Below are 16,161 nucleotides of genomic sequence, written 5' to 3'. Positions count from 1 at the left end.
TGCTCATCTTGGTGTTTTCATCTACGTTATAATTGTAGATACGTTGAGTCCAGTGGGAATTACCTTCAACTTCAAAGATCTAAAAAACCATGAAGTTGGAAATCTTGAGTGAAATATTGAGATCTTTCAGTGTTTGAGAGAATTGTGTCATCAGGAGCGAGTCCTTGGAAGGTCTTTCATCTCTTATACTTATCATGACTTCAGTAGGAAACAATGCAATTGAGTGGGAGAAAATGATTGTTGTAGCCAGAACTGAAATGAACTTAGGAGAAAGACAAATTCGATACACACCTATGTCTCTAATGAATGAAATGAACAACATGGCTCCCAGGTTCATAGAATTGGAGAAAAAAGAAAGAGACAAAGGAAATATTATTCTAAATGATGATTTGACGTTAGTTTAAGTGGCAAACTACTTTCTCATTGGTTGGTAGTCTTGGTGCTTAATTCTGATTGGCCCACATTTCCAGTTGCATTTGATTACTTGGTACTATAAGAATTTGCCTAAGGGCAAAATTCACCCAGGAACTAAGAACTCTTAACACAAGCACACAATAGACCAAAGAGAGAGAGAGTATGATCAGAATAACAATGTATTCAATAATTAGTTCCTCATAAGAGTACACTAGGAGTGCTTGAATATAAAGGCCTTAGGAGAGCTTCTAGAGTGCATAAAAGTTAGCATCATGATGTGTCATACAACCAAGCACATGTCTACCAGATATGGGTTATCCTCCATTAAGCACGGAAGTAAGGGCGGTGATGAGAGGATAAGCCTACAAGGGTGTGACACGCAAAACAGTGTTGTAGACACCATGTGCTTAAATAGAGTTGCGTACTCCTGTGTTGTGAACATGACAACTCAAAAGGTGTGCAAACTCCCAAGTGTCTCACAAATAAAAATAATAAAATAATGCAAAATAATAAACTAATGCATTAACCTAAGTAAACTTAAGTAAGTGTAAATAGTAAAGTACGTATTTACACCAACACCCCACCTTAAGTGCAACTTAGGGGAATGCCCTTAAGCTTACGAACTAGGATGATGCATAATGGGTCCCGACTACTAGGCCATATTAGGTACCCATGTACATAATGAAGATGCAAATCTCTCATAAAGCGGGGAAAGAGGGAAAACATCATGGGAAAAACCCTCCCCCAAAAAGAGAGATAAATAAGGATGCATCGATGGATGGAGTAATCAAGACCTCCCCATTACGACATACATCCAGTATATACATAAAAGAATGAGAGAAGGAAGAGAGACAAAATAGGCTCCCCCCAAAAAGAAGAATGCCTACAAGTGAAAGCCGCTTCGATGAAGAAGTTGGTCCATGTGTGCAGAATAGTGTTCCTCCCCTTAGGAAGAAACAAAGGCAAAGGTACACTGCTGAAGATGTGTGGTGGCACTGAAACTTGCTCAAGTATCCCTGTATTGATGCTGAAGTTCACCCTTTCCAACTGTGCTGAAAAGAATGAATGCAGATCTAGCAAGGATGTTTGTTGAACCTGTTCCACTGAACCATTTGTCTCCTCAACTGACAAAGAGACCTCCACTAATTTTTGTTCATAAGGATCCACAATCACGCCAACCTGTAAAGAGTAAAGACTGATCATGTAGAGAATGGACATGAGGGTCAGAGTGAGCCCTTGCAACAACTGTAGAAGAATCATCATCAATGAGAAGATGTAAGTCCTCAAGTCTATCTCCCAAGTCAAGTGAAGCTGTAGCTGGAAGACAAGATGTACCATGCTGTGATGGACCTTTCACTATGGCAATGTAAGCACGTGGACTGGACTGATGTGACCTCTCACTGCAACTGTCGATAGAACCCCACGTGTCTGAACCTGTTGAAGCACTATTGCTGGTGTCACTATCAGTTTCCACTATGTATGATGTGTGGAGAGGAGTAGAGGACAAGCTAGGAGAACTTTCCTCAAAGTGAACATCCTTCTCCACAAAGATCTCATGAGTCTCTGGATCCATTAGTCTGTAAGCCTTCACATTGTCTTCATAGCCGATGATGGTACAAGGCCTAGGTGTCGATGCCTTGCAACTCCTAGAGGATAGGTTTGCCCATGCTAGACAACCGAAAACTCTAAGGTGACTCACAACTGGTTTTCTACCGCACCATGCCTCAAAAGGAGTCTTGCCATCTAAGGTTGGATGAGGAGACCTATTAAGTATGTGAGTAGCACTGCTAATGGCTTCAACTTCTAATGTAGGATCGAGAGACTTGGCCTTAATCATGCAACTTGCCATGGTCTTGAGAGTCCTAATCCTCATAGCTGCAACATCTGTCTTGTGCGGACTAAATGCTAGTGAATTCTGAAGATCAATCCCCTCAATTCTGCAAAAGTTCTTGAGCCTTCTGTCAACATATTTGTTCTCATTGTCCACTCTTAATACTTTGATGGCTTTCCTTGACTTGTGCTCAACATGAGTCTTGAAGTCTTGAAGCTTTTGAACCAATTCATTCTTATGATGAAGGAAGAAGACCCAACAGAATCTTGAAAAGTCATCAACAAATATGAGTATGTAGCGGCCTTGGCTGACTGAAGTCACTGCAAAGGGTCCTGCTAATACCATGTGAACTAACTGAAGAACAACTGGAGCTTGAGAAGACTTTCTTTTATCACACTTCTCCTTGAGATTCATATCCACTGAACAAGATGAATACTCTCCCTTAGAAAATTTGATATTAGGTAGACCTTTGACCATGTGTTTTGAGAAAAGTTGTTGAAGAGAGTGAAAGTCAAGGTGACCAAACCGCTCATGCCATAAGTTGATGTTTAAAGTAGAGTGAGTTAACAAGGCTTGGGAAGGACTCTTAGGCACAAAGTGGGAGAAGGAATAAAGCCTCTTGTCATCATTGACTTTCCCAACTGCTACCAATGAATCATCTTTGAGATTGCGCACCATCACTGAATCTGGAAGGAACTCAACCTCATGACCATCTCCAAGGTGAGTGATTTGGTAAACTGATAGGAGATTGGAACTTAGATTTGGAACATAGAGAACATCTTTGAATTCCCCATCTTCCATTTCTACATTTCCTTTCCCTTCAACTTCCATCTTAGCATCATCTCCTACGAAGATGTGTGGTACCTTTGACTTCTTCAACGAAGAAAAGTCTTCCCTTGAAGAACCCATGTGGCAAGAGGCACCTGAGTCAAGTATCCATTCCGAAGAAGAATTTGTGTTTGCCATAAGTGCTTGACCTTTACCCTTCGAAGAGGTAGGAGTAGAATCCTTGGAAGTACCTGGCACTTGAATCTTGTTCTTCTTGAGTAGATTTTCTAACTCATCGATTCTTTTTGTCTTGCAATGATGCTCGTCATGATTTGGCTTTTTACAGTAAGCACAAAAAAGTTTGTCCTTCTTTTCATTACTTCCTTTCTTATTTGAAGAAGAACTGCCTTGTGGAGAGGAGGATTGTTGTGTCTCAGATTGTGTTGTCTGCTTCCACTGCTTCTTGTTGTTGTTGCTTTTTCCCCCTTGACTAGATTTGTGATCATCACTAGCCACTAAGGCTTTGGTCTTAGATGACTTGAGAAGTCCAAAATCCACCAAGTGAGATTGTTCAACAATCAACATGTCTGCAAATCCGTCAAAGGAAGGCTTCTGGTAAGCAGATCCCATGGTCAACCTGTGAGTATTAAAACTCGAAACAAAGTAGGCGTACTCAGAAGGTAGCTTCTTCAGGATGTGATGAATCAACCTGTCATCCTTCATGGGATTTCCACAATCTTTTAGAAGTGCCCTATACTCATTGACTTTAATGATATAATCCTGAATTATGTCATAAGTCTTAGGATCCAAGAGAAGTAGATCATCCTCAATCTGAAATCCCTTTTCTTCATCTACTTTATCATACAACTGTTCAAGTTTATCCCAAGCTTCCTTAGATTCTGAACAATTTTTAATGTGAAAGAGAAGATCCCCATGTACACAACTCCTAATTACACCTAAAGCTTGTTGGTCTTGTCTTTTCCATTCAATGAGTTCTTTAGCATCAGTAGGTTTGGTAATTGTACCATCAACATACAAACTATATCCTTTTTCCATTAATCTACTCCATGCAATATCTTTCCATGTAGAATAGTTGCGTGAAGTTAGAGGAGGACATTTAAAACCCATGATGCAGAAAATGAAAAGAGCACAAGAGAGAGACACAAAAAAAACAGTACACACCCCCCCTTTTCACTCAATCAAAAGACCCCCCCAAAAGAGATGCTTTGGCACTTTATAAGTAGTGCGTTTACAATGGGCCACTTGTCAAAATGAACAAAGTGGACTTTCTGATTTTGCTTTTACAACTGCCTTATAAGGCTGAAATCTATCACTTAAGCACTGTAGCTTAGTTTTACAACAATTCTGAAAAAGAATCAAAGCTTTACAATGCCAAAGAAGGTCTAATTTTGAAAGTGAGAAATTGGTCCACACAACCCTAGAATCTGACTTCAGATCTGGAAAGTAGATGAAAAAATACGCACTTTCAAAAAAAACGGAACCTGAAAAAGTGACCAGATGTGCCCGTACGGAGCTTCTGAAGTTGCAAAACGCAGGATTATGTAGGTACAATTGCCAAAAAATGCAATTTTTGCAAAATCTGTGCACCAAAGCCAAAAACCAACACCACCACTAGAAAATTTAGGAAATTTTACCTGATTTCAAAAAAAATTGCACCTGAATTGGAGTCTGGATGTCCGAGTTATGGGCTCGCACCACAGTCAGGCTACCAAACTGAAAAGCAATTTGGAGAGGGGTCTGGAGGAGAAACTGCGAGTCTAAATTTGACAGTCAAACGGTCGTCAAAGCAGTTCTACAACGCCCTGGAATGACGTTCAGATGGGCGTCAATTTTAACACAGTAAAATGATGACGTCAGCAAAAAAGTCCGCTCCTGGCTGACGTGTCAGATAACTGTGTTGTCCGTATTGTACGGATGAGCACATGTCAAGCCGTACAGATGACGTGGCAATTCGCTGGGTTCCATAGGTGACGTGGCAGTCCCAGTTGATGTGGCGAAAAGAATACTGATGTGTCAAATGTACACGTGTTTGGAGGTGACGTGTGGGGTCGGGGTCTGCCGCGTAGACTATTGCAGACAGGTCCACGTGTCCTTGTTAGCGAGTACTGTCCAGGCGAATGGAGGAGAGACGCGTGTCTGCTGCTTCGGAAAGCTTCCAACGCATAGAGGACACCTTTGTGCGCACGGGAAATGGGAACTGCATTCATTGGAATACGGTCGTTGCGGGCGGGAGGGTAACCACGAGCCGCCGGAAAACGATTATGTGGTCACCGAAAGTCAAGCTCGCTTGGAGTCCTATTTGCCTGTGCCGGAATCCAAAAGACATCGCCGGGATTTAAATGAAGGTTGCCGGAAACGAATCTAGGATTTCGTGTCGCGGGTTATGTCTGTGGTAACCGGAAACTATGCAGATGGCGGAAATTTTTCACCGAATGCTGGAAAACGATTGTGCCCGCCGGAAACGAATGTCAAAAAACAAATTGCCGCTGCCGTGAACAGGGATCTCGTCATCGGGATTTCCAAACTCTGCGGGTGGGGGTATTTGATTAGTCCCACATCGATCACACCACAGGTCTCAACGCAGTTTTTAAACAAAGCGTTGCAAGCCGAGGGTAAAGAACTTGGCCGACGAGCTTGGAGAGCTCGTCACCGGTGATTGTATCCCTGGGTTGGTTCGGTCTGCTGCAAATACTGTCAGATTTGTACGGTACGGCTGCGGATTTGACAGGTACGGCCTCTGTCGATAACAATAATGAATAATCCCTGTGACAAACAATAAACCCTCCAACCAAAATGGCAGATTCGAGGTGTCATTGCTTGGGTCTGTCAAAAAAATTTTCTCCGAATTTTTGCTAATTCTGATGATGATGACGAAAATTACAGAGAAAATGAAAAATAATTGCAGATTCAAAATTAATTAAATAAATCTGCAAAAAACAGCATACCCATACCGCAAATTGGGGCCTCCGAGTTTCGATTTGCAAAATTTTTTTGCCTCATGGTCAACTTTGGGCCTAGGTAGCCGAGTTTATATTCAATTTTCACCGGTTCAGCGTTCCGGACGCAATGGCAAGGTCAGATTTGGCTCTGGACGCTCCCAATTTCTGCAGCACTCCGGATTCAGGCTGAGGTGATGAAGCAAGCAAGAGGTCTCGAACGGCTTGCGATGAGAAAGTCTTTATGCTCTGATACCATGTAAGAATTTGCCTAAGGGCAAAATTCACCCAGGAACTAAGAACTCAAACACAAGCACATAGTAGACCAAGAGAGAGAGAGTATGATCAAAATAACGATGTATTCAATAATTAGTTCCTCATAAGAGTACACTAGGAGTGCTTGAATATAAAGGCCTCAGGAGAGCTTCTAGAATGCATAAAAGTTAGCATTATGATGTGTCATACAACCAAGCACATGTCCACCAGATATGGGTTATCCTCCATTAAGCACGGAAGTAAGGGCGGTAATGAGAGGATAAGCCTACAAGGGTGTGACACGCAAAATAGTGTTGTAGACACCATGTGCTTAAATAGAGTTGCGTACTCCTATGTTGTCAACATGACAACTCAAAAAGTGTGCAAACTCCCAAGTGTCTCACAAATAAAAATAATAAAATAATGCAAAATAATAAACTAATGCATTAACCTAAGTAAACTTAAGTAAGTGTAAATAGTAAAGTACGTATTTACACCAACAGGTACTTTTATGTAAGATTGTTATTGGTCTACTTTTGGGATGCTTGAATCTCATTGGTCGATGTGATGGAAACCCACATAAGGTTTTGTGGGATTCAATTTGGGTCATTGATTCTAATTTAATCTTGGTCGTCCATTATATTCAAGCTCCCTATATAAGGACTGCTCCTCTCATTGGTAAAAGGAGAGATGATGGAGGATTTTTGCTAAAATAATGGTAAATGTTCTCTAATAATCATTGTTGTGTTTTGCATGGTGATAGTTGTGATCAAATTTGAATTATTGCATGGTTATCTTCATCCTCGCTTAGAATAGATTTTATTTCAAGTAGAATATCATTTCCAAGTTGTTGAGATAGAGTAGAATAGAATTGGCTTCAAGTATTCTAACTGAATGAAAGTAGTTGGGGATGTTTACTTGCTTGACTTGATCAAATCTAGGCCATTGGCCTTTTGTTGTTAGCCGATGATTGAAAGTACTTAACTGTAATTGGTATTGAGTCTTTAGTTTGTATCCATTTGATGGGATTGAAGGGGAAAATTGATTTGAACATCATTTACGCATAACTTAGCAACTTGTACTAGGTGAGTGGAGTTGCTGATTAAGATACATCTAGTAGAGACTATGTCATTCACAAGTTCTTGTATTTAAGATTAGGAGTAGAAGTTGAAATCAAGTTTAAGTTGAGAAGTCAAGAGTTAGAAACAAAAAATAATATTTTCATCGCACATTGTAAACCCAAATCTTTACAAGTGCATTGCCAAATCTTGAGAAACATTGCACATCTCAAGTGTTTACCAGCCTATGACATAATTTCATTGAGCTAACATCCACGATTAATGGAACCTTGAAGTCATTTCATGATCTTATATTGCAAGCTTAACATGAGAGATGACCTTATATCAAGAGTGGATTGAATATTTGGTGTTTTACTCTGAAACATTGAGTATTTGATTTTGCATGTTCTAGTGGAATAAAACTCACATTGATAGGTCTGCCTATGGCTGGAAGTATATGGCTAGGTTTGGAAGATCACCCAAAATTTGCAAATGCATGAAATTCACAAAATCTCATAAATTACATAAAACCCTAAAGCGCACATTGGAATTGTAAGGAAACTTGCAAGGAAATATCACCGTTTCCACGTAACCCACAATAGATAATAAATAAGCAATTCAAGTCCACATGCAAGAGAATAGACAACATATCCACAAAAAATGTGATATAACATATACCTTGGGAAACCCTCATTGATGGAAAAGACCCATCCTCCAAATGCATCCACCATCATATATTACTCAACAATGCATCATTGCAATACAACCATGGAAACCTTCAAACCCTAGCCACAACCAAGCAATCCATGTGAACAAGCATGAATCCACACATCCCATGCGATGCTTCCAATCTCCACAAATGCTCCTTTGGCTAACTTGTCTCGCTTTGTCTCTTTCTCTGTGTCACCGCAACAACTACCTTTGAGGTTTCTTTTATAGTAGCAAGCTCCCACAAAACGACCAAGTGGTATTACATAAACCATGTGCTACCAAACCCCTATTGACCCACATTTAATATTAGGGATTTAATTAATTTTTCTCAATATTAAATAATTACATCAATATTTTCACAATGTTACAATACAACTTGTCAAGGATACTCCATGGGAATTTCTACATGTTGAATGTCCATCTAGGTGCTCCTAGGTGCAACATTACACAATAAAACATAAACAATGTTATGCAATGTGTGCAACCCACATAATTACAAAAATCTACCATTTGTATCCATTGCATAGGGCCAATCCGTAGCCACATAAATGAACGAGGAAACAATCCCTCCTAGCACATCCATCATCATAGATCAAAGTTCACCATGTGCTTCATCTTGGTACCCTCAACAAAATTAAAGTATCTAGCATCTCAAACATGAATGGAGCCACCTCCTATTATGCCATTGCCACCAGACATACATAGAAACCATCTAAGGAGAAAGCCACCCAACTTGTCACATAAGAATCATAAAATCCTGTACCAATTGAAGTGTCAAGCACAAATACTTGATCTAACTGTAAGCACATGTATCCATATCTGCTAAAATCCATAGCTGAAACAACACCCACAACAAGTGCTAACCAATCCAACTATCCATACCTCCAAAGGTATACCAAGTGAGTCTCACATCATCAACATATTCAACTTGTAACCTACAATCACAAGCTTCAAGAGCAATTCTTGTGACATAAACACCAAAAAATCCCACTACAAAAGATAATGTCAAATTTGTAACCAATCCACCCACAACTTCTCATAGAAGTGAATCCATCTAGTATCAAGGATCTCTGCAACACAATCCAATAATCTACAAGAACAACTCCTAAAACAAGTCTCCAACATCTCCCAAGTTCTCCACAACCAACAAAGGAAAAAGAGATAAAGAACAACTTTTCCATCTCTTACATGACATACATGAACACAAACCAGTGATCATAATCTCCAACCAATTTCAAGTCCAATGTAAGTGAGACTGAACATCTAAGAAGGTAACCAAGACCAATGAGAAACCATGCAAATCATAAGCTGTATCATGTCCTTCTACACACACCCCTAGATGTAAATTGTGTCAAGTAAGATCTCCTACATAAAACCCCAACCAAGAAGCCACAATAACACCCAAATAAAACCATATGACTAATCATGGACAAGAAGATCAAACTCATAAACCATTCCTAACTCAAGGAATATGACCAATAAAAACCATCTCCCAAACGCAACTAGCATAACAACATATGCACAAGGAGATAAAAAATGCTAAACCATCTGTCAAATGAACTCTCCAGAACTAACTCATGTACCATAGCTTAAGATCCATATCAACAAAAGATAAGCATAAACTTAATGCATCCGAGAGAAAACATTGACCTATACCTCTCAAGTAGTAAATCGTCGAATAAACCAAGAGCGGGGAATGAGAATGCTCATCAAGATATCCAAGTCTACATCCAAGACCAATCTAAGAACAATCTCCTCTCAAGTCCATATTAGGTGAATGTCCTGCAGACTATGTATTGAAACCATCAACTGTCCCAACAAATACATCTCTAATCCAAGATAAATCAGCATCCCCACCGTCTCTAAGTACCCATGAGGTCTTGTAACCAATTAATCCTTGCCAACTCTAAATACAACATAGCAATACAATGAAGTATCCATCAAATGACCAATGTACTCAATACCAAGAGACTAAACCAAGATCAATGTCAAAGTTCCAACCATGGCCTCAGGAACATAAACATGACAACACAATCTAAACCATCTCAACCAAAAGAGACAGTATGCTCCATAAGAACAGACCATAACATGTCAATAACTCTAAACGTGTAGCAAGAGTATACCATGGCATAATAATGAAACCATCCTAACAGCAAGGATAACATGTCGAATGAAAGTTTAGGCCAAACCTTTAACAAGAACCCCATGAGTCCTCAAGATTCAACCATTTCCATAAACCATGAAGATAACCAACACCAACAAGCACACCATTCAATGCCAAAGATGCTTCTGCAACAACAGGATCTAAGACATCCTCCGACATCTGCAAACACTCAATAATTATATTAATACCAACAAGTCCCATTTAACGGTGGTACTGAGTCACCCATGGCATCATAACATCCATCTCCTACATGAAGATCCTCCAGGTCTACACACACACAACCAAAGTGTCAGTACCAAGTGAAACCAAGATCTCCAAACCAAGAAGATACAATCCAATCCAAGAACTGATCTTGCAGTGCTACATCATCATTGCTACAAGCTCCTACTAAATTGTGCATCCAAGCTATCCATGACATCATGATGAAGACCATCATCTAACCAAGGCATCAAACCACCAAAGAATTCAAAGTGCACATCATGAGCCCCTCAAAAGAAATCAAATAACCACGATCCTCAACCAAGAAAATATACCACCATAACTAAATTAGGATCCAAATCAATGAACATCAATGAAGTAACTGTATATTCAATCATGTGATGCCGAAATCCATGACACCATGATCACATATATTAACCGATCATATAACTCTCAAAGTGTCAACCTATTGGCATAAAACAGTCAACCACAATCCTCAACCATGATTGTACATGATAACAATATCTCATCCCTTTTATATGAAGTCAATCAATAAATCATGTAAGGGCATAGACAACCCAAAATCCAAGCCACCAATTTGAATATGCATCAATAATGAAAGATCAATGCACAAAGACAACCCATATCTAAGCCATAAATGCAACTTGTAAGTATAGATCGCTTATAATACTGCACAAATTGTAGACCCAACAAGTCATCATACATACCCAAATTAAACACTTTTAACCATGTGAACAAGAGACCAATCTAATAGATAAGTTGAGTATGCAATGACATCGAACTCCAAATCTTTAAAATATACCATGTCATAAATTCACAATGTTACCATAGTCAATATAAATCATATACCATTAAGATCACTATATCACCAAATAAACCATGTCAAACCTACATCAAACCTGAACCAATGTGTAGAGCTCTCCAAGAGCTTTCAATTGACTATTCAAAGCCCAAAATCCGACTTCGTATGTCCAAGTTATGCCCAAAATCGGGCTAAAAATAAATCACATCTGACTTTGGGGTTCATAAAACCTGACAAAATGCCAAAATCACAAAACCAAACTTGTACCAAATTGTAGTTTTTTGAGTTAGCGTTTTAACGACTATAAGAAGCTTGAAATCCTACATCCTGAGTGAAAGTTATGGCTGTTTTACCAAGACAACCTTTTTACCACTTCCAAAGCAATTTTTTTAGTCATGAAAATTCCAACGGGATTAAAATTTGATGGCCATCATGACGTGAAACTAAAAAAGCTTTGCATTTTCTCTCAACATGGATTGAACTAGGGCAACTTAATTTATCAAAATTTATGGAAAGGCCAACTCGAATCCAATGGTGAGGTTTGTTTTTGCCTAGGAGGTCAGTTCTGCAAGCTCCCTCCTAAAACCCTTATTTAAATGAAATATCAAAAAAACTTTTTTGACCAAAAATCTCACATGCCCAAAATTTACCAACAACCCATCATAACAACAAACCTAAAGCCCTCAGATCTACAATAAACAACCTATAATACCCATATATCATGCCCTCTTTTTATTCTTTCATACATTCCTATGGACTCAATCAAGGGTTACAACAACAAAACCATAGCTTTGATACCACTTGGAAGGAAACTTGCAAGGAAAAATATCATCGTTTCCACATAACCCATAATAGATCTAAAATAAATAAGCACTTAAAATCCACATGCAAGAGAGTAGACAACACACCCACAAATATGTAACACAAAATGCTGGGAAACCTTCATTAAAGGAAAAAACCAAGCCTCGAAAAGCATCCATCACCATGTATTATTCAACAAAACACCATTGCAATACAACCATGGAAGCCTTCAAAGCCATAGCCACAACCAAACAATCCATGTGAACAAGCATGAATCCACACATCCCATGCCATGCTTCCAACCTAATGCATGAGCATCCTAGGTTGCATGGCTATCCTGCATATTTTCCTTCTTTCTAGTTGCTGCCTAGTTGCAATGTCTTGCATTGCCGATTTTCTTGGTGCCGAGTTCGTAGTGATTGCCAAGTTCGTAGTGGTTGTCGAGTTCTCTATGTCTGCCAAGTTCACAGTTGCTACCGAGTTATCCTTTGGTCACCAAACTTTCTTTAGTTGCGGAGTTATTCTTTGGTTGCCGAGTTCTTTTGGTTGTCGAGTGTTGCTGAGTTTGCCGAGTTGCAGCATTTTGTTGGATTCTTCGTTTCCTGAGTTGTCTGTGTGTGGTTTCTTGTTGGAGCCAACCTTTGCATTTAATTTAGTGATATGTATCTGCTGTGAGCTGACTTGTGGCTTATTCTAGCATTTAATATGAGAGTTTATTTTGTTGTAATTGCAATAGCCCGACTTGTGGCCGTGCATGTATTTAAAGGGGTCTTGGGTAGAGTCTTAGGATTATTATTGTTGGATGATGGAGAAGTCATTTAGTTGAGGAGTCTTAGTGTGGAGCAACTTGGAGGTAGAAGTTCGTATTGAGTCTGGAGATCTGTTCTTCTTTGTAATGGTCGTAATCCGGAAGGTTGTATAGTCGGGCATGTTGGATGTAAACTTCTTGATTCAAAAATATGAAATATTTTCTCTTTGGATCTAAATCTTGTTCCTCTTGTTTATTTTCCACTTTGTGTTTTTTCAGCTGGTTTTTGGATCACCTCGTTTTGGGGTACATCTGGATTTACATTGCATCACAACCTCCACCAATGCTTCCATGCCTAACCTGTCTCACCTTGTCTCTTGTTCTGTTTCACCATAGCAACTACCCTTGTGGTTGCTTTTATAGTAGCAAGCTCCCACAAAACCACCAAGTGGTATCACATAAGCCATGTGCTACTAAACCTGCATTGAACCACATTTAATATTGGGCATTTAATTTATTTTCCTCAATATTAAATGAGTTCATCAAATATTATTACAATGTTACAGTACAACTCAACAAGAATATTTAATGGAATCTCTTCATGTTGCACATTCATCTAGGTTCTGCTAGGTGCAACATTACATAATAGAATAGAATAATAAAACATAAACAATATTATGCAATGTGTGCAACACACATAATCTCAAGAGTTATATGATATAAATTTTCATCTTTGCAATACCTATATCACCAAAACATGTTAAGCTCAATGTAGTGCCTGAATGAAAATACCAAATCCAACTAAGGTGGGTCTGACCACCTAAACCAACAAATTGAAGAGAGGATGCTCAACAACTAAAATAAATTCTTTTGTTCAATCCAATAGTGTTCTGTTATGTGTGCAAAATTTGTATGTAGAAATGAGAGCCAAAACCCTATTTTATAGAGTTAAGAAGTCATTTGTATACGTTTTTGAAAATTCAAATATTTAATTTACCTCAAAAATCTCTCAATAAACGTTTTTTACAAAATAACTTAACCATCACAACCTAGGTGTCACTTTGGGGTCAAGATTTAGCACACTATTATTTAATACTAAAGGGAATAATTTAAAGTCACTTTATAACTTATTGTGAATATTGAAATAATGTGTATCACCTTACAAAATTGGCAAGGCATTGGAAAGAGAAATTCAATCACATTGGAACACACTTGAAGCCAAAATATGATAGTCGAGGACGACACAAGCACATGCTATAAATAGAGGTTCTTTGAAAACCAAAGAGAACAAACCCAGAAAAACCTTGAACTATTGGTGCCACGCAATCACTTACTATAAACACTAGTGTTCTCTGAGGGCCAAAGGGAACAACCCAACAAAGATTGATGCCAAACACTTAACTATAAATAGTAGTGTTCTCTGAAATCCATAGAGAACAATCCACAAAAAGCTCAGAAAGGTTGATGCCATGCAAGCACTTACTATAAAAGCACAACTAGCAACTGCAGTCGAAACCCATTGAATTAATAAGAGATATTTTCCACAGCAAGTCAGATTGTGATAATGCTAGCATGAATTAATTATATAGTTTTTAAACCTGAGAACTGTGCTCACCAAGAACATTGGAACCTTCACAACGCATCTGGAAACCTACGGAAAACCCCGAAAAGTGACTTAACACTCACAGAATAAGATGGCATAAAAATGGGGACATTACACTATGGGTATCTCAATAAAAGAAATAAAGGGAGCATGATGGTAAACAATACAATTGTCTCTTTTGACATAGTTTTGGTCAATAATTAATTTTGCACTTTCATATAGCTGAAGTTGCTATTTATCGAGTGTTTAACATTTTTGTTATGTAACATTTTTTCTTCGCTGAATGGAATTTATTATGTCAATATTGCTTATATAGGTTATATTGAGATATTTCCTTGTGTGTTGAGGGGTAAATTGTTTTGGTGAATTTGCAAGCTTTGTATTACAGGTTAATGAGATTGTGGCTTTATGTCAAGTTTGGTGTTTGATTTACCGTACTTCTCATGTTTGTCTTTTAATGTTTTCGAATTTGTTTGTGTATTTGCATTTGTTTAGTCTTCATATTTAACTGAACAATGCAAATGCGAAGTTGTAGATATTTCAGTCAAAAACTCAAAAGTCTCGTCTAGTCATCCTACATTTGAAGTATGTGTTCTCGAGAAATAGATTTAATATGACTACTTTGGTTGGCTTCTTCCTACAAGATTTTTGTCGTCCTGACCCTACATATATGAAAAAATGAAACGTCTCTGAACTCACCAGGAATTCCAGACTACTGTTTTTTATTGTTTAAATACCAAATTAGGAAAAATGGTTGAGTGCTATACATACATGAAATGTGTTCTGATGGAAAAATAGATGACTCCCATATTGACATTAGATATCATAAATGTATGTTGGTGGACAGTGATGTTGAATTCAGGAGCTCATTGTGGTAATAAAACACAAATATCATATTTTTATGATTACCTATATCTTGTGTAAAACTTATTTTTCTTTTTTTCTCAATTAAGTTTTGTCTTCCTCATGGTCATGCTTTTGTTTGTTCTTTGTGAATGTTGTTGGTATTTCCCAGTTGTGGGTATGCTATACACTCACCGTCAGAAACTCTTCATTGTTGATAGTTTGTTTTGATAAAAAGATAGTTGAGTTCCATATTGAATAAATGGTAAAAGTGTGTTGGTGGGCAGCGGCATTAAATTGAGGAACTCATCATGCTGATGAAACACAATATCACATTTTTATGATTGCCTATATCTTATAAAAAACTTGGTTTTCATTTTTTTCTAAAGTTTTGTTTTCCTCATGTTCATGCTTTTGCTTGTTCTTTGTGAATGTTGTTGGTGTTTCCAGGTTGTGGGTACGTTGTACACTCACCATCAAAAGCTCCTCATTGTTGATGCACAAGCTGGCAGTAATGACCGGAGGCTAATTTCTTTTGTAGGTGGGCTAGACATGTGTGATGGTCGTTATGATACACCACAGCATTCATTATTCAAGACACTGAAGACTTACCATAAGGATGACTATCACAATCCTACATTTGCAGTAAACCTTCAGATTTGATCTCTTGTTGCTTCTGTCATATTTGTTCTTAACAAAAATATGCACTAATTGATTGCTGATACATCTCACTTGTTTGTATTCATATGTATTTGCCATTGTAGGAATTGACTTTTTTTTTATGAACCCTTAAAGAGCAAAATACTTGTAATTCTCTTTTTATTTTGGTATTGTCTTGCACTTAGTTTAACTAAATGAAGTAAACAATATTTAGAAGAGACTGTTGGCCGTCTTTTCCAGTTGGAAGATATATATTTTTTATTTTCCTATTTTAATAAAATTGCAAAATATAGCAAAAGCAAGAGGTTAAAAGGATTTTTTCCTTTT

General features: G+C 38.1%; 1 protein-coding gene across 6 annotated transcripts in view; it reads left to right on the top strand.

Moving 5' to 3' along the window:
• The window catches only part of LOC149575653 (phospholipase D delta-like), a 184,943-nt gene that overhangs the window by 41,513 nt on the left and 127,269 nt on the right, over positions 1-16,161 (top strand). For 4 of the 6 annotated variants that reach the window (XM_089815410.1, XM_089815416.1, XM_089815412.1 and 1 more), the window contains exon 3: positions 15,625-15,819. In XM_089815410.1, coding sequence (XP_089671536.1) covers positions 15,625-15,819 — 195 coding nt within the window. The remainder of the gene's footprint in view (positions 1-15,624; positions 15,820-16,161) is intronic. The other 2 variants (XM_089815415.1, XM_089815411.1) reach the window with 1 other exon arrangement.

Source organism: Cupressus sempervirens, chromosome 2, assembly GCF_028749045.1.
Source record: "Cupressus sempervirens isolate cs-2001-9-10 chromosome 2, ASM2874904v1, whole genome shotgun sequence".
NCBI classification, from domain to species: domain Eukaryota; kingdom Viridiplantae; phylum Streptophyta; class Pinopsida; order Cupressales; family Cupressaceae; genus Cupressus; species Cupressus sempervirens.
Note: the sequence above shows the minus strand (reverse complement) of the source record. Positions and strands in the feature narration are given on the sequence as shown.